Here is an 18,558-nt window from a genome sequence, read left to right on the forward strand (position 1 = left end):
GTCCGTCCGTCCGTCCGTCCGTCCGTCCGTCCGTCCGTCCGTCCGTCCATCCATCCATCCATCCATCCATCCATCCATCCATCCATCCATCCATCCATCCATCCATCCATCCATCCATCCATCCATCCATCCATCCACCTTGTAAGGAGAATTATTCAAAGTGAGCTGGTGGTTAAGACGTTGTCTCGTCTGGACCGTGCTTTAACATAAGCGTCAATCAAACACTAATGTAACTTGAATGAACGACCAGACTCCTCTCAATCAGTCATTGGTACATCTTACTTCACGAAAGGTGACGGTGGGTAAAAGTATTAAATGAGCATCTTGAATACTACATGAGCAAGTACAGTCAAAAGAAAATCCAACACATCAATAGCCATCAAAACGTTACCATCATTTCATTTTGAACCAAGACCATTAAAGCTGTTACACAATCATTTGTATGTAAAACAAAGAGGCAATTTTACCCAATATCTGAATTTATTTGATAGACCCTTGTAATAAGGCACTCAAGTTGACAGGGTTCACCTATTAGACGATTGCTTGAAGTCAATGCGGGAATCAGCAGGATGGCATGCGCTAAACCTAGTAGGCCGCATTTCACTCGCAAGCAAGCAGATATATAGTAGCTAGTGGCAAAGCACAGTACACAAAGCACCTTTTCCAGTGGGAAAATACAAACAGAAAAGCAGTTCAAAACATTGCAACGAGTGATTGGCAGTGGGATTGGCGCACTCAAATATTCCACTGCAGCTTTGGGTGTAAACATGGGAGCTTGATCCTGGTACGAGCGGGAAAACGGGAACAACCTTTGCTCATATTACTGTCAAAGAAGTACGACAGTAGACGGCGGCAAAATCGTGTCTGCAATGAAACGACATGCGTACAAACAAAGCAAAAGAAAAGAACAACTAAGAATAGAAGGGTAGCTAGCACCTGTCTCATTCCCACTTGTCTTTGCGCATGTTGTCTTCTCCGTCGGGTTGGTGCAAGGTTGCACATTTTCGCCAAACAAAGGAATTTGGACACTTCTTCATTTCATGCTCAATTTTTACACCACAATATACTAAATTGTTGAAACCATTTGAAGCAACCCTGACGACGCGAATGTAACGCTCGCCGCTTTTGAGAAGATCCGCAATTGCTGAGTGGGCTAGGGGCACAAGTAACGATGAGCAGCTCCCAAAGCGTTTCAGAAATTCAAGATGTATTCTGTCAGTAGTTTGAATATACAGCCAGTGTGGTAACTGTTTTCTGGTGAAAAAGAGATCTCTCTCTCTCTCTCTTTAGGACAAAGCATTATTACCCTTTTGGCTTTGGAATCTGCACGCACAGTAACTTGAAGTGATACATGACATGATTTGTTGTCATGGCTTTTGCTAAGCTGTACAAGATGGACAAGAAAATGTGAAATAGAGCTGAATTTCTACATACATCCTCCATGTTTCATTGTATGATGAATACAATCATTTTTTTCCAAAAATGGGAGTGCTTGACTCCCGGCTTGGTTATTAGGCACTTTTTGAATTTGAATGCATAAAAACATGTTTTCATCAATATCATCGCGCAAATGAAGATATTTTGGCTAATTCAACACCCTTCACATTTCAACTTGATCATGAAGGCAAAACATCAAGGAAGGTCATCTTGAAGCCCTGAATAGGCCCTGCTGTTTCAGAAACACCAGGTCGAAATCGCAAACCCTTTCGAATAGAGCTGCAGTGTGAGCAAAGAGAAAAGGTCAACAACCGTTTGTCGGATAAAAATGCCAAAATGAAACTGTGGGGGATTGCCTTGGTTTCGTCGATTGAACATGGGACTTAAGGCCCAGGGGCCCCTCCTTCTTCCATGTTGCTCGGTGGGCTGGGATCCTTGTGGAATGAAGTCTCCTTGTAAATGAACCAACAGTTTCCTGCCCAAAGGATCAGATTCAAAAAGCCAAAAATCTGGCAAAAAAGACAAGAGAATAGATGGAAAAATGAACAGCCAGTAGAAATGATCAAAGAATGCAGCTCTGAAACAAAGACGTAGTTTGATGCAAGTGTTTGACCACTAGATGGCACTCTATACAATGCAAAACATGATTCATGTTCCCAAAACCAAACCAAAGCAAACCAAAAAAAAAAAAAAAAACCACTTTCCGACACTTCTTGCTACAAGTGTGGCTTAAGGCAACTCTTCGAGTTTATGTTAGCAGTTCATTGACATGATCTGCATCTTTGAGACAATGATTTCTTTTTTGTTAAAGGCCAACTAACCCACTTACCACTGAGGCATTAAGGCGTCCCATGGAGGGGAATTCTCCCGGATGGCAATGTGTGCAATTCTCCACCAAGTGCTCTGGGTTTGTGGCCCATTTCACATCAGTCAGACCTTTGCCCCAGGCCGAAGAGGACACGAGCCACAGAAAGGCGAAGGCAGCCGTCACCACCAGATCCTTGGAGAGAGCAAACACAAGCAGCGTTCGAGGCTTCCTTCTCTCTCTCTCTCTCTCGCTCTCTCGCTCTCACTCGACGGCGTATCTTTTGAGAAATGTCAGCGCTTGAAATGAAGGGTCCAATGTTTTGAAATGAAGGTTCGGGAATGATTTCTATTTCAATCGCCCTTCTGAATACGGAAACGAATGCACTCACTATGAAGGGAGCGCGGGTGGTCTGACGATAGACGTGCTGGTAACCCAAGTAGAGAACCAACGTAGCAGTGCAGTAGAGGAAACCAAACACACCCACGCACACAAAGAACTCGGCAGAGGAGGAAAAGTCTCCCTGGAGGAAGGTGCGATTTGCAGGAGCGCCATCGCACGAAGGCACGTCGTAGGGGTATGCTGACAACCTACAGAGACAAAACAACACTTGACTCTCAATTCATCAGAATGCCGTCTGTACTGGTAAAAGAACAAATCCTCACCTGGCTCTCTTGTTGCTCCGAGAGAGCAAGAACAAGGTGTAGAAACAGAACATTCAAATTGATCAGAAGACACATGTAAAATGATTTTTAAAAGCAAAGACAATTTGCAAGTTGGGCGATAACGTTCGCTTTCACCGGCCTGACCGCCGTGAACCGGCCCCGGGGCCTCCACTCTACCGATTCTAAATTCACCCAAACGATACAAATGCTTGATGTCTTAAGGCCTGAAATGTGCGTGTGTTGCTTGACGCTACCTGAAGGGGTATCCAAAACCAGGTTTGACATTGAAGGCTTCCCCGGATTCAACACATTTGACTGTGAAGTGAGACGTCCCAGAGTAACCTCCGGTTGTGGCAAAGGCAAAAATGGTAAAAACCTGAAAGGGAAACGGGGAAAGAAGACATTGAAATGCAATTGTCAGACAATCAGACAATTGGACTCATCTTGCTAGCCAAAAAAGCGATTGGACAAGATGACACAGGCACCAACGTTTGAAAAATGCAAAGGGGTTTTTAGTGGTGTCGAATAATGGCATCAGATTAGGGCAACAATGACAAAGACATGGATCGTCTTCAGACAGGCGAGACCATGGCTGCCTGCCTGTTTGAATGGCTTTTATGTAACACTGTTTTTCTTTTCCATCGAACAATGCAAGTCAGCAAGCGAGCTCCGGTATGTCTATCTTCAACTCTGCTGACAGCAGCAGCAGCAGCAGCAGCAGCAGGACGAAAGGAAAGCGACCCAGTTGATCGTTTGAGTTTCCTGCTTTCATCCCGGCCTTGTTTGACCCACCTTAGCCAGACTAACTGAAGCCCAAATAAAGCTGGTAGCCAGGGCAGGGATTCCCTCAGCGTGTCTGTCGCACCCGGCCTGCCTGCCTGCCTGCCTGCCTGCCTGCCTGCCTGCCTGCCTGCCTGCCTGCCAGCCAGCCTGCCTGCCTGCCTGCCTGCCAGCCTGCCAGCCAGCCTGCCAGCCAGCCTGCCAGCCTGCCAGCCTGCCAGCCAGCCTGCCAGCCTGCCAGCCGGCCTGCCAGCCTGCCAGCCAGCCTGCCAGCCTCATTGTAAAGTGAGGCCATCCTCTGTAGCCAAAACAATAAATGTCTTGTTATCTTTGGTCTTCTGCCTTTACAAGGAAACAGCCAGCAGGCTATTTATTATTGGCGCATCTCAAACTACAAGTGCTGAGGAGTCAGTCAGGGACAGCCATATGTGCTGCTATAATTGGCTATTTGATGGATGGAGCAAGGGAGGACGCGGCAAAGGAATTGGCTCCACTAAAAGTACACTTCAACTTATGTCGATAACTGACATTTGAAACAAAAGTCAACACACAAGGTAAGACATTTCAAGCAGAAATTGACCCCCCCCCCCCCCCCCCCAAAAAAAATCAAACACTGTCGGTCCCATGACCATAGCTCAGATTTCTTATCAACTTGTTCCACAGTCCAAACTGTCACCATCATAAAACCTGGTGCTTTTGAGTGACATTTGAACTTTAACAGTCATGGAGGACGTTAACCAGTCTAATAAACGTTAAAAATGAAACACATTTGATGATGACTGAGGGGTAACGATCTTTAAGTGTGTTTTTTTTTTTTTATCAATAAAACAGCTGAAACTGACAATTTGTAACTTATTTGTGCATATAAAGTGACCAAGTTAAAAAAAAAAACCACACATATAATGCTAAATCAACTATTTTGAGCTTCAAGCCTTGTTTGAATGTTAATTCAGCCCCAGAGTGGTGTTTTTCTCCATTCAGCCATCTTAGAGCCTCCCTGCTCATTCCAAAAACGACCGGGTCCTCACTCTGTGGCGTTATTACGCGAGGAGCCGGCCACCCCCGTACTGGCCCTGCAGCCGCTTTCTCAAAGAAGCTCTCTCTGCAACTTGAACTGACGTGCAGCTGTTCTGCAGCTCCACCCTCTGCAATGTGCTCAATGTCCTACATCAAATGATCCAATAAGAATGGAAGGGCATGTAAACATATATTGATTTTCTCAAGTAAGTTGTAATCAAATTTGGGGAAGTTTGAGCCTGAGTATGGATGAGGGAATCTATACAGTCGTGATATTGCTTAAAGTTAAGAATAATGTATTTAAATATGCAGATCGATATGAGGTCCGTTTGTGCTCATGGCTTTGAAAAGATCTGCTGAATAATTCCGTTTTAAGAAGCAGGTTCTGGCTGCACCAAATACTCTTCACACACTAAGTACTACTGTAGCAAAGACACTCTTGTGGCTTTATGCTCTGATCAACTTCTGTAGTGACACCAGCGCAGTCATCTGCATCAGAAACGGAATACGCTTCCATTATTAGCAGTCAAACGGCCGGCCGGGGCATTCCTCAAATGATTTCCTTTTTTTACTACACAATCCGTTGAGATTACTCACGACACTCGATACTTATCAACGGTGGATATTCAGAGTCAACAAAGTTACTCTGGCTCCTGGTAAACACATGCAGCTGCTTTATTTGTGCCGCACTGCAGTTGTGCAGCTTTGTCGAATATTATGTCTAGCTAAGGGGTGGTGTTAATGCATTAGCACCTCAACAGTCAAGAATGAATACTGTGGAAATAGGAATCTGCAAAGTTGGAAGAAATCTGAAACGCTTATTTACGTACCCATTCGAGCACACGAAGGAATCCAAGCGGCTCTTTCAGTGGTCCCAGGTCCAGAGAAAATCCAGACACCGTAGTCTGTGGACATTTGACAGTTTAGTCAAATGACGAACAAATAAGCACATCTATGAGTAACCTTGCCGATCGGACAAAAGAAGGCAGCACTGAAAAGAAACAACACTGACCTGCACCTGCGTGTCACTTCCAAGCTAATTGTCCCTGCCCTTGCTAGCCAAAACATTTCGAGCTACCTACCTTTTGACAGCTGACAGACCGGAGTAACACAGCCAAGGTAACTTACCTGAATGGAGTCCATAATCGAGATGTACAACAGATTCAAAGTTCGTCAGAGTATCCTCGGCTTGTCAAGTCTATAGAACAGTTGGGAGGGGGGGGGGTGTATGGCGGGGCGGTGAAAGTTAACGAGTTTAAATTCGAAACAATAGCATGAGAAAAACACGGATACTATTGCAAAACGGACGTACGGGTGCTCAACGAGATGGGAGAGTCAAGCTGCTGACAGACCCGAGACTACCGGAACATACGTAACATCCAGCCAATACCTTTCAGAATAAAACCCTTTTGGCAACTCGGCACGCATAATACATTTCATTCAGCAATACCTTTTCCGCTTTGAAATGTTTCAATAAAGTTTTGTTTTGTAATGCACGAGGGGAAAAAAAAAGGAGAAAAAAAACGCCGCGGCCGACATTTTGTCTGTGATCGAAGGCGGCAACCGAGGAGCGCACGACAGTACTTCCATCCCAAACGATTTTTTAAACAAGAAACTGGTAATTTCCGCTGTTTCTCTGTACTATATTTCACAGTTTGATTTATTGTTAATATATGGGGTGTGTCGGGTGTACTATTTTTAATAATTACATTTCATGTAAGGGTGGCCAGAGCTGTCTAAGTAGGCCTGTGTTTCCGAGCACAAACAAATCCTTATTTTCCAACTGCAATCCTTATTTAAACTTGAAAGAACCCAAACATTGACTTCACTATGTTACTGAAATAGTGTCTAACTAACAATACTGGTTAAACGTGTGTTAGATTGTGTTAGTCTTGATCAAACTAATCGCCGTGACTTTTCAACAGCACCAGGTTTCGTCAATTTTACGTGACTTTTTTTTTTTTTCTAAATTTTTATTTTTCACAACAAACGCATCTTGGCCGTTAAAGTCATCATCTGGATTTAACCAAACAATTAGGTAAGAATCTTCCTTTGGTTAACTGTTGTCGGTGTTAGTGTTTGGGTAGCTTCGCCTTTTCTAAACTGCATTGCGGGAGGCTCGTCGTCCTGGAACATACTGTAGTTTACAAATCGTCACCAGAGAGAGTCCTAAATTAACATCAATCTCGTTACTAATCTATCAGTAAAACCTGCTGGTGGTGGTAAGTGATCAGCATGAATCGTACATTGACGAGAATCGTCAATTACGGGGACTTGGCGCCGCGTAAATATTTGGAGGAATCAAATTGTGGAGAAATAATACTTACAGGTAATAATAATTGGACTAGAACTTGTACGCTGTATGACAGCATGTTATCACAGAGGCTTTATGGAATCAGCATTGAAAGAAAGAGACTTGTGCATGCCAAGTGTTACCTGTTATTATTGTCTACGTCATTTAGAATGGAGCTAAACCAAAGAAATAGTTCATGTCAACTGTATTTCACAAGGTAGCCATGATATGATTTAGCTGAAATATAAGAATGATATGGTTTTATAATAGAATCAGTCAAGTGTTGGGATAGAGTGAAAAAGAAGTTTTCCATGATGCACCCTATGTTCTCTCTCAAATGTGTGCAATATTAACCCCTTCAGCCCTGTGTGGAGTGTTTTTGATTGATTTTTTTGTAGGTTTAAATCCATCCTTTGGTCCTCTGCTGTGATCCTCGGGAATGGAAAACATACCTTCCTTTGAGAATACACGGGCAGAAGACCTCTTTTCCTTTCAACAATGATCGATTTCCCCCATCTTTTATCACACTAAGGCTTCCAAGTGTGCGAAATTCCATCCAGCCTGAGAAGAGTTGTTTTTGCCATCCTCCAGTCTGACCTTTATGCGACAAGAGATTAAGCATTTTTCCTATTCCCCGCCCATCCTTTACTACAAGTTTATTTTTTATTTTTATTTTTTATACATGTTAGACAAATTACCATAAAAAAAATCTTCATTATTAAAAAAAAAAAAAAAAAAAAAAAAAAAAAAAAGTAATGAAAAGGACTTGAAGCCATCCTCAGTGTTGTTAAGCAGTCTACCGAGATTACTGCCCTGGACGAGCCACCCCAACCCATTTCCTTTTTATCTTATGGATCAAGTGTTCCTCCAGGACTTCATACTGAAACAAGGCACCCTGTCATCAACCTGCAAAAGAGTCCACTTCTAACCACTTCAGGTAATTTACTTGAATACGAGGCAAACAAAACCCACATTATTTACGCATGCATTTGGTGTATGTGGGTAACACGAGTTGAGAATCTGTTTATTTATAATCCAGACTGTGCAATGAACTGATCTGTGCTTTCAAGCAGTCCCTTTGGTCTGGAAATAAGAGCTACTGAGTTCAAAGTTCATAGCCGGCCGGCTCAAAACTCCAGCCAGCCAGCCAGCCAGCCAGCCAGCCAGCCAGCCAGCCTCACAATGACTAACAATGGAGATGACTGCTACTTCTTTTACTATTCTACCTGCCATAAAGTAAGCAAAATTAGTGTTCATTGTTGAGATATTGTAATATTCCTGCACGCAAGTCACACCATTTTGTCTCTTAGGGAGACAGCTGCCCTTTTAGGCACTGTGAAGCAGCCATGGGCAACGAGACCGTCTGCAATCTCTGGCAGGAGGGGCGTTGCTTCCGAAACGTCTGCAAGTTTCGCCACATGGAGATCACAGTAAGAAGCCTTGAATATCCAGCAATCAAGTAACAATGTGAGCCCATCGTACTCTTCCGTCGTTCCAGAAAAAACGCAAGGAAATCCCGTGTTATTGGGAGAGCCACCCGGCCGGCTGCCAAAAACCACACTGTGCCTTTTTTCATGAAAAGCCGCGTCATGTTGATGGCATTCTTATCCCACCCGACACCAGTGAGTGGATTCCCACATCATTTCACATTAGCGACAACTCACTCACCCACCTTGTGAAATGAACAATAACGTGATTGCAGATCAAAGTGACAATGAGGAAGCGCAGCACGAAGAGCCGGCGGCCCCGCAGGCAGTCGCTCCTCTCGCCACTGCAAGCAATCCCCAGCTGAGAGGCGTTCTGAAGACCGAAAGCCAGGAAACAGTCCCGAGCCCTACTCATCCGCCTGTGGTGATTAATCCAGCGGATGATGATGAGGATGAAGACGGTGAGTTGCGTTCTTTGTTTGGCTTTGTTTTTGTTTTTTTCCTGCGTGCGATTCTTTTTGCGCTCTTCTAACATTTGTTTGTGGTGCCAGACCAATTCTCAGAGGAAGGAGATGGCCCGTCCCCAAGAAAAAGATGCAAGGCTGCCGGTCAGAGACTGAAATTAGAAGCAAAGACGGCGGACGCAAATGCTCTTGGGACTAAATCAGGGGTGTTTGTTGACAGATGAATCGCACAACTTTGGAGTGGCCACCCTGGAGGAGATCCGGCTCCGGAGGGCCCTAAAAGCCGGCATGAACCGAGCTGATGTGGCTGTCAATGGCCAGAAAGAAAACATCCGGCTACCCTTTAGTACGTCCAACCCAGGTAAAAAAAAAATGCTGCTGCTGCTGCTGCTGCTGCTGCTGCTGCTGCTGCTGCTGCTGCTGCTGCTGCTGCTGCTGCTGCTGCTGCTGCTGCTGCTGCTGCTGCTGCTGCTGCCATTTCGCCAAAGAACAAGGATGACAATTTTCCGCCCATTGTTCCCTTGTCAGACGCATGAGCTAAATTGACACACTGCTGCATCAATTCAACTTACTTTGATTTTCTCAATCTCAGGCAAACTAGAAACTTTGAGATCACCGCCTACTGTTGCTGACTGGCTCGGGAGACCGAGAGACACCACTTGTAAGTTTCACTCTTTTGCCACAGCTTGATCATTGTACTCTATTAACAAAGAATGGAAGAAACAACTTGTCGTCCCGTGTATAGGTCTAAAGGTCGACGGGAATGTTGTTCCTATCAAAAACAGCCTGTCAAAGCGTTTGGGGAGATTTGTGAGAGAAGAACAAGCGCCCTGTCAGAAAGGTAAGCAAGCCTTGGTAAACGTTTCAAGTTGGCCCCAAACGAACTTTCTCCGATGATACTTATCATTTTATTTATCACACAATTATCAGATGTCATTTCAACTCTAACTCGTTGGTCAAAACTCAGCTCAAAGAGACCAAAATGTACATATTCATGACAAACAAGTCAGATGCTTTATACAATATAATGCACGACTTTGTTTATTGAGCTGCAGCTGTAACAAAGGACAAAACAAGGAAAACACACGGGTCTCTTTGTACGGCTCGTCAATCTGCATCTTGGAAAAAAGGGAGGGAGGGAGGGAGGGAGAGAGGGAGGGTGCCTCCCTCCAACTCGGTGCAGAACTAGTTGTTTTCCACACCAACTCAGACTGTATTTTGTAGAAGGCTTCTCAGATGAGAGGCCAAACATCTGCTCGGTCAACCAGGGAAGTCCGCTTGCAATGGAGCTCAAATAACGCTTTGGTGTTTATGTTTTGCCAGCAGATGAGAGCGGCGCAGTGTCAAAAAGCACATCCCAGCAAATTCGCATCAAAACCTTGGAGGAAATAAGAATGGAAAAAGCGGCAAAATCACGGAAGCAAAAAGTCACGTCGGCACCCATCCAGACATCGAAGGCTCTGAAGCGGACAATTTGCATCAAGGAACGCGCTATTGACCACAACAAACAACCCAAGGAAATCCTCCACGCAAAGAAGAAAAGAAAAGAAGAAGACAGCGGCCTTAAGAAGATCAAATCATCAGCTGACCAATATTCTGTGGGGCTTCTTTGGGAGTCCCCAAAAGTAGGCCAAGTTAGAGTGAAAACCTTGGAGGAAATCCGCAAGGAGAAGGCAGCCCGAGTTCAGGCCGATGAAGACGCACAGGAGAATAATGGTGCAAAGAAGCTGCCGCCGCCGCCGCCGCCATTGCAGCAAAACCAGAAAACTCTGTGTAAGAGATGTTCCCAATCCAGCAGACATTTCACTTTTCGTCCAGATTGACCCAGGCTTAGCAAGCACATCCACCGCACATTTTGGGATTTTGTCGAATAAAAACAAAAAGCACGCATACATACCGAATAGTCTGTCTGTCTGTCATCGTATATCAAGCCGTGTTTGTTGAATTGTGCAGGCGACATCACGCTTGACAAGAGTCTTGAGGTGACGAAAAGAACACGGAACGCTCCCGTTACTCCCGAGGTGAGACGCGTGACCGCCTACGTTGTTGTGATCTTGTAAGTGGAACTCTAACTTTCCTTTCCAGAGCTCCTCCGAGATTGTCAAAGTCAAAACCTTTGAGGAGATTATGCGAGAAAAACGCCTGCGCAAACAGGAAACGGCAGCTTCCGTCGGCGGCGGCCAGGAAGCCTCCGTGACGACGACGACGGTGGCGGCGCAGTCGATCCTGGAGAGTGACAATGTCCCACCCGAGTGCCCCCCAAACAACGCTGGGAGTTGGCTTCTCGTGGAAGACGCTCTCTTAGGGAGTCCGGACGACTCCAGCAAGGTCCAATACAAAACCAGCAAGAGCTCCACTTCACCATCCTCAGCCAAGCAGACGACTTCAGAAAGACTCCGTAGTGCGGCAGTACACAATCCAACCTCTGATAGAACAAATACCACGGACACAAAAGGTACTTTGCACCTACTACCTTAGTTGGAGGAAATTTGAAAGAAGGAAAAATTCCAGCATATTTCTGCCACTACACAGTAGTATATGAAAACATTGCTGGAAGATAGACAAGTGCATGTTACTTTGTTTCAGTGCGGCCCAAACTGAACGTGAAGCCGTCTGTTATGAAGCCTGCCTTACAAGTCAACGCAGGCCAGAAGCGGAAGAGAGCAGCGCCACCACGCTCTGCCATAGCTGCCGTTAAACCTCTCAACAGCGCCGCCGCCGCCGCCGCCATCCTTTTAGAGGAATCGACTGCGAGGAGGGACTTGGACGTAAGTGAACCAAAGCGTACACACAGTCACACTGGCACGCATCCGCACTGCATTTGGGTGAAGAAATACACTTGGAACTGATTTTGAGTCCCAGCATTTTGACGTGAACAACTATGAACATTTTGCTCCTTGGCTGTTTTGAAAGGTGCCGAGCCCCCGAGTTTGCACATCAAGTACGGGGCCACAGAGCATCCGTGTTTCGCAGCGCAATCCCAGCCAAGACACCAGGATGGATGTCAGTCTTGCTACTACTGTGGAAGCCCCACCAAGGTATGCAAAACTGCCATTTGCATTGTCTGGTGGAGTACAAAAGCACTAAAAAAGACGCATAAGTTCATGCATTCAGCTCTCGCCGACTCGCTCTTTTGGCAAAATACCGAATTACAATCAGGTACAAGTAAATTGCGACTTCACAGACAAGTGTGGAAAAAGTAGAGAGTTGTGATATTGTTGCGAGTTGTCATATATATGTATATATTTATTTATTTTCCACCTCCAAAAGAAATTCTCACGAGTATCCCTCTCTGTTAGCTCCGTCCCGAAGACGGCTCCTCAAAGTAAATCGCGGAGACCGAGTGCCGTAGGGTCGCGAAACTCCACCTCGGCCGCAGATGACTTTGACGAGCTGATCAACGAATTCACAGAGGATCATCTGGACGGAGATGTGGACCCAGGCATCGGGGAGGACGATCTCCTGCAGGAACTGTCCGACATGATTGGCAGCTGAGGCAGCTTTTCCATTGTTGGCCCAGCTCAGTCGACGACACAGACGTTGATATTTACTCATTGTGTTTCTACTCGGGACCCCCGTATAGCTCTCATTTACTCGGGGTTGATCTTTGTTGTCTTTTTCTGTCGTCTTATGCTCAATACCCGGGAGATTTTAGGCGTTGGACAAATTGTGTATACTGTGTATGCACTGGCAAAATCCAAATGTATGTATATGTTAAAAGACAAATGTTTCTGATGAACCCGTTGCTTTTAGTTTCTAATAAATAGTGTCACTTTAACTTTCATAATGAACTTTTTAAAAGCAGCAACTTATTTTTGTGTTGTAGATTCCAAGGAGCTTATCTCTTGTTTTGTTTCCTCCCCCTCAAATGTATGTATATTTTTTATTTCTTGAGCCTTTTCCAGATTTATTCAGTGTGCTTTAATTAGAAACAGGACTTCATGTTGAAAGCTCAGGTAAAGATTTTGTTTGTATGCATTGTTGAGAACTATAAGCAATAGTGTCTTTTCATTTAATGCATTGTTTTGGAACGCTGAGAGCAGATAAGACGACACCTTTCCACAAGTACAGAGTTCAAAATAATTTGTCCACATGACTTTGTAAATAAAAACGCTTTTATTTAACAAGCCGGGTTTGTTAACATGAGAAATCTGTTCACCCTAGTAGACGAGCGATGTTATTGCCAGTGGGATGATAGAAGGAGAGGATGCTACAAAGCTTTGTCTGGTTTACTGTTTTTAATTTAATCAATGTATTGTGTTTCTATATTTGGTCATATGTGTATCCTTTCACGTGCGTTGATTGTTTAAAATAATAATAATCACTTCCGGGTCAGCAGACATAAACAGAAGGGCGTTCCGCAGCGGAGGAAAGGCGACAACATGACCAAGCTGGAGCTGCTTCACGTGTTTTTGAACGACAGACTGACAGCGGTCGCTGAGGAAATTTTCCGCGCCATCAAAGACACCTTTGTTCAATTTCAGAGTGAAATTCGCCGTTCAAAAGAAGAGAACGAGCGCCTGAAACGGCTACTCAATGTCGCCGTGCAACGACTATTACTGCAACCAGGTAAGGACAACGGAGCCGCTTGTCGCACCGCATACGTCCGATGTCAATTGTTTTTTATCTTTATATCATGATGATTTCTGCGTGGGTGTCAGTGATTCAGCCCGTAGTCAAATGTTTATCATCCATCCATCCATCCATGCATCCATCCATGCATCCATCCATCCATGCATCCATCCATCCATGCATCCATCCATGCATGCATCCATCCATCCATGCATGCATCCATCCATCCATCCATCCATCCATCCATCCATCCATCCATCCATCCATCCATCCATCCATCCATCCATCCATCCATCCATCCATCCATCCATCCATCCATCCATCCATCCATCCATCCATCCATCCATCCATCCTCTGTCCACGGCGTCATCCCACAGCAGTCATCAGGCAGTAGGCGGGGGACACCCTGAACTGATTGCCAGCCAATCGCAGGGCACACAGTGGAAAATGCAATCGATACGACAAAGTGATGTCTCTAACTTCACAGAAGCACGTGCTGTCCAGTCCCGAGATCACGACGGCATCCACGACTCTGGAAGGGTAAGCGGTGTTCAAGTGAAAAAAGAGCCCCACCTCGGAGACGTTCACAGTGGGTGTAGGCATGATGGTGGAAGAGACCCAGAAAAAGAACCTTGTGGTCCATTTGAGACCCAATCCAGGTTAGTCCAAACGCTGTGTTGTAGCGATACAGTCTCACCTTCTCCTTTGCCATTCAAGGAGACAGAGTGGGAAAATGAGGGAGACTTTGCAGCCAGCAGCTCATCGTCCACTCGCGCTCTCCATTCAGACACTCGCGGTGGCGGTGCTACAGCTGAAAATAGCTACAGAAGCGTCCAGAAAGATCTTTCGGGATCGCTGGCGCAGCAGGCGACGGGACTACCTTGCACAAATAAGAAGCAAAGTGTCAATTTGCTGCAGCTAAAAGGCATGAAATGCCTCAAGTCGCCGCCCCCTTCTCGTAACGCTCACGCCGCGACCATGCCGAGGTGGCACACTTGTAAAGAGTGTGGAAAAGGCTTCAGTTTTGCCTGCCAGTTGGAGGTCCACATGCGTTGGCACACCAAGGAGAAGCCCTATAGCTGCACAGTGTGCCGCAAGAGCTTCACCACGGTCAGCATGCTCAAGAGGCACCATCGAATCCACACTGGGGAGAAGCCCTTTGCTTGTCACGTGTGTGGCAAACGCTTCAATCAGTCCGCACACCTTAACACCCATTTTCGGCTCCACACCCGAGAACGAGCCAGCTGGAGCCGAGCGCCCTTCCGAGGAACCCTCAGTCCGCCGGAAACTAAATGAAATGTACGCAAACAAAGAGCCTCTTTGTCACCCTTTCTGTGTTTTCTGTGTGAATAAAACATGTTGTGTGGAGCCTTGTTTTATTCAGGTCCTAAACGGTGCTCAATTCAAGTAGTGACAATGCCTTCAGCAGATTGCAGCCAAAGAGAAAAGAACAGGACTGGTTGTCCGGGCCAGAATTTTTTTCCCCTTGTAACTCTGAACAAGATCATGTTGCTAATGTTTCAAAGATGGGAGACTATTATTAGATTAGAGAAAAACAAATCCACACTAGCAGTTGTAATCAGTTACGCATGCTTTATTTCAAAAATTGAAATAAATTCCTACTTTAAATGAAAAGAAAATCCATTTATTTTGCTTTATTTCAAAAATAGTCAACATATCCTATCTCTTTGCTGGGGCGCTGTAAAGGGGAGAACATGATGGTTATTGGGGCTCGTGATAGAAAGAGGTCCGATCAAATTGTATTTGGGCCGATGAATGGCGATATTTGAAATCCTGGCAGCAACCTGCAGGTTACGTGCACGCTGTGGTATAGATCGTCGACGCGAGAACATCTGCGGAACAGAGGGAGGAGGAGTTTAAGACGTGGCAGAGGAAGGAGTAAACCTGCACCGCATTGAGAGAGCACGCGCGCGCGCACACGCACACACACACACACACACACACGCACGGCATCCCAGCTCGGGTAACACGGACAGCATCGAGAGAGAGAGAGAGAGAGAGAGAGAGAGAGAGAGAGAGAGAGAGAGAGAGAGAGAGAGAGAGAGAGAGAGAGAGAGAGAGAGAGAGAGAGAGAGAGAGAGAGAGAGAGAAGTCGCTGCTATTCTGATGTTGATGCCGCCGCCGCCGCCGCCGCCACCGCAGAAGAGCTGAAAAGGTGGCCGCCCAGCTGCGCGTGGCGAAAAGAACGCAGGTAAAACAACACTTAGCTTTCTACTTCCTACACCGGTGTTTCTGTGACGCCCATCACAGTGACGCATCGTATGATAAAATGACAACAGCACACAGTCGTTTGCGTTTCCCGGACACGGTACATGGAGGGGGGTTGTCTCCCGGTTACCCTCCCTGCGCATCCGCTGGATGATGCTGATGATGATGCTGCAGTTTTGGGAGCTGCTGCTGCTGCGGCTGCCGCCGCCGCTGCTGCCGCTACTGCCTCTGCTGCTCTGCGCAAACTGAAGAGACATGTTCCAAAGTCCACTGAAACGACTGGGCCTTGCCAGAAGCCAGTGAGTGTCAGTGACGTAAGCGTAGTGAAGTAGGATGCGGAAAGAATCGAATAGCCACTGGAAGTTTTCATTTGCTCGCTTTACCTGCAAGATTGCAGCGTGTGATGCTCGGGGCCTGTCAGAACTGCGTCTTGAAATGGCAATGGGACAAGCTAATATGTTGCCTTACGTCACGGCTCAACTCATGGACAAAGTACCGCGGTACGCGCGCGTATTGCTTGAAGGGGAGTGGTGAGTGTGGGTGCGCGGGTGTGCAGGTGCGTGCGTGCGCGTGCGGATCATGCAGTAGATTTACACAATGACCTTGAACTTGGGCCCATGATTGACAGTGACAGGCCCCAGAACAATTGACACCACTAAAGTGGTAGTCAACATTAGGTTTGAACACTTTCCATCTCCACTCAAGACATGACTCACAAACCTGATAGTATCCACGCCCAGAGGTCCTCGCTGGCTCGCTCACATGGAGTCAGCCGGACCCTGCATCTGGAGTCGACTTATTGACGAGTGTAATGAGCGCCATCCATCCATCCATCCATCCATCGCTGTAGAATCTCCCTGTGGACTTTGGATGATTGAGCACCAGTCCATGCAGTTCTTTTTCTCCTAAGATGCTTCTGACCTTGGGTCTGGTTTAGGAGTGGCTGGACATCAGGAATGGTACATATGTATTTATCTGTGTTACTTTTTTCTTGCACTCAGTGGTCTGTTGATATGCTTGGCTAGGCACTCTGTGGCAGTGACCTTTTGTGACTTAGCCTCTTTGATGACTTGTCTTCTGGACATCTGTCAAGTCATCAGTCTTTAGCATATAGGAAGGGACAGCACTAGTGGTGTGTGCGTATGTGTGTGTGTGTGTGTGTGGGGGGGGCGGTTTATATAGTTATACTTTAATCTTATGTACTTCAAAGTTTAGAGACAGTATGCCCATTTTACGTTTGCAAGTTGATGAAAATGAAAAGTTCCCTTTTCATCGAAGGCCCCCAGCTGTTGATGCACACTGTTTGAATTGAACCAAATTGAGAAAGGTTGAATCTCAAAATCCCATTTTGGAGGAAAACAAGAGACCACGCACAGAACTAAACCGCTATACCTAAAGTCCGGCCCGCGGGCCAAGTCCGACCCGTGTCTAAATTGAGACCTGCCCGAATCATTGTGACACCGCTGGCACTGTTGCGCCTTGGAGCAATCGGGAACGCGCACATGAGCGAGCGCGTTCTCGCCCGTCCCTTCCCGGTCCGCGCACAGGTGTCCGTTTGCAAGATAATGAGTGACACAGACGCTTCCTCACTCAAATGTCCACGCATGCACCAAGGACTAAGGCGATGGACGGACGCTAAGATAAGGGACGCTACCAGGGAAAGGCAAAGCAAGCCATGCACGGGGCGTACGGACTAACTCCAGGTGAGCGGGCGCTAACGTGCAAATGTAGCAAGCTCTGTCTACTTCAGTGGTTCTTAACCTTTTTCCTTGTTCGCACCCCATTCAATTCACTAACCAGTTCTCCCACCCCTAACCCTAAATAATTATTATAATAATAATCGGTTTACTTTACAGCTATAAGGCTTAATTGGCATTATCCCTAATGCCAATTAACACAATGACTTCTTGATTTCCGGAATTTTTCACTTTTTTCGGTTACTCCACCATTATCCCCGAAAAATTTTAAATTCCCCCCCGGGTATCCGCGCACCCCCTAGGAAGCATTCTCGCACCCCCGGTTAAGAACCACTGGTCTACTTCCTCCTTAGGAACTGTGCAAACACTACTGCGCGTCTGTCCGTCCGTCCGTCCGTCCGTCCAATCCTCCGCCCCGCTCCGCTCCGCACCGCTCCGCCCCGTCCAGCTGAGGGCAGCAGAGAGCTGTTGACAAACTCGACTGTTGACTGATTGTTTGTTGTTGCGTGCCATTTTGGGCTTCTTCCGTCAGGGGTCGCCACAGTTTTGCTCTGCTGATTGTCCCCAGAAAGGTTGAGAGGAACTGGAGCCGAGCGCAATCTTTGCAACCATGCTTCATACAATTTACAAATGTGTCTTCTTGCCTTGCCTGTCTTCTTGCCTTTTTAATTGGCTTTTTATAGATGGGATCTTTTGAACATGATTTGATCCTTTGAAATGTCCCCTCGTTGGCCCAGGCTTAGTGGCTGGGATCCAGATTTGAGTCCAATATCTGCAGACAAAACAACCATGAGGGAATCCTGGCAAAGGTCCAAATTGTCTTCAGATAATACATACTGACAAAACGACCATTTGCCCACAGGCTACTCTTTCAATGTAGTTGAGATGAAAATAGATGCAGCAGATCACATCCTCTGAGACAAAGCATCTTATTTGGTCAAAGCTGCTCCTCGCCACACGGATCTCGTCAGGATCGTTCAAGTTTTTTGATGCTCCTTGTCTCGTTCGTCTATCTTGTATGTCTTGATCTTGACCTACTACACTTTTGCTTCGTGCCATCTCTTGGAGGCCTTATTCCTATGGCAATGAGTTTCAAGTCAAGTCTATTTGTATAGCCCTATATTGTTTAGCAGCCAGCAGTGTCGTAGAGTAAACCAATTTCCTTATTTGTC

General features: G+C 46.1%; 4 protein-coding genes across 28 annotated transcripts in view; 3 read left to right on the plus strand and 1 right to left on the minus strand.

The window, feature by feature from the left end:
* Positions 1–461: 461 nt before the first annotated feature.
* LOC133162009 (synaptophysin-like protein 1) lies at positions 462–6,106 on the minus strand. 2 transcript variants are annotated; one of them, XM_061290854.1, is made up of 7 exons: positions 6,017–6,106; positions 5,833–5,902; positions 5,535–5,609; positions 3,162–3,283; positions 2,634–2,832; positions 2,267–2,437; positions 462–1,946 (listed from the first exon to the last, which is right to left on the minus strand). In XM_061290854.1, exons 2-7 carry the CDS (start codon positions 5,845–5,847, stop codon positions 1,821–1,823), a joined length of 708 nt encoding a protein of 235 aa, XP_061146838.1. In that variant the 5' UTR covers positions 5,848–5,902; positions 6,017–6,106; the 3' UTR covers positions 462–1,820. The 2 variants fall into 2 exon arrangements, with proteins under 2 accessions (XP_061146838.1, XP_061146839.1); XM_061290855.1 differs by having other exon boundaries at positions 462–1,716; positions 1,794–1,946; positions 5,833–6,067.
* A 65-nt stretch (positions 6,107–6,171) lies between these two features.
* zc3h11a (zinc finger CCCH-type containing 11A) lies at positions 6,172–13,015 on the plus strand. Of its 23 annotated transcripts, none has more exons than XM_061290809.1 (17): positions 6,172–6,322; positions 6,630–6,742; positions 7,396–7,934; positions 8,068–8,233; positions 8,308–8,427; positions 8,496–8,619; positions 8,700–8,885; positions 8,976–9,032; positions 9,109–9,249; positions 9,481–9,549; positions 9,634–9,729; positions 10,212–10,661; positions 10,842–10,909; positions 10,974–11,343; positions 11,475–11,656; positions 11,802–11,926; positions 12,301–13,015. In XM_061290809.1, the coding sequence occupies exons 4-17, from the start codon at positions 8,180–8,182 to the stop codon at positions 12,653–12,655; spliced, it is 2,397 nt and encodes a 798-aa protein (XP_061146793.1). In that variant the 5' UTR covers positions 6,172–6,322; positions 6,630–6,742; positions 7,396–7,934; positions 8,068–8,179; the 3' UTR covers positions 12,656–13,015. The 23 variants fall into 23 exon arrangements, with proteins under 23 accessions (XP_061146793.1, XP_061146794.1, XP_061146800.1 ...); XM_061290810.1 differs by having other exon boundaries at positions 7,530–7,934; XM_061290816.1 differs by having other exon boundaries at positions 7,858–7,934.
* Positions 13,016–13,216: 201 nt separating this feature from the next.
* LOC133162007 (zinc finger protein 492-like) lies at positions 13,217–14,826 on the plus strand. The gene is made up of 2 exons (XM_061290851.1): positions 13,217–13,457; positions 13,948–14,826. The coding sequence occupies exons 1-2, from the start codon at positions 13,271–13,273 to the stop codon at positions 14,754–14,756; spliced, it is 996 nt and encodes a 331-aa protein (XP_061146835.1). The 5' UTR covers positions 13,217–13,270; the 3' UTR covers positions 14,757–14,826.
* A 543-nt stretch (positions 14,827–15,369) lies between these two features.
* The window catches only part of nfasca (neurofascin homolog (chicken) a), a 42,172-nt gene continuing 38,983 nt past the window's right edge, over positions 15,370–18,558 (plus strand). For both annotated transcript variants that reach the window (XM_061290783.1, XM_061290785.1), the window contains exon 1: positions 15,370–15,672. The gene's annotated coding sequence lies outside the window, so the exon portion shown is untranslated. The remainder of the gene's footprint in view (positions 15,673–18,558) is intronic.

Source organism: Syngnathus typhle, linkage group LG11 (genome assembly GCF_033458585.1).
Source record: "Syngnathus typhle isolate RoL2023-S1 ecotype Sweden linkage group LG11, RoL_Styp_1.0, whole genome shotgun sequence".
NCBI lineage: Eukaryota > Metazoa > Chordata > Actinopteri > Syngnathiformes > Syngnathidae > Syngnathus > Syngnathus typhle.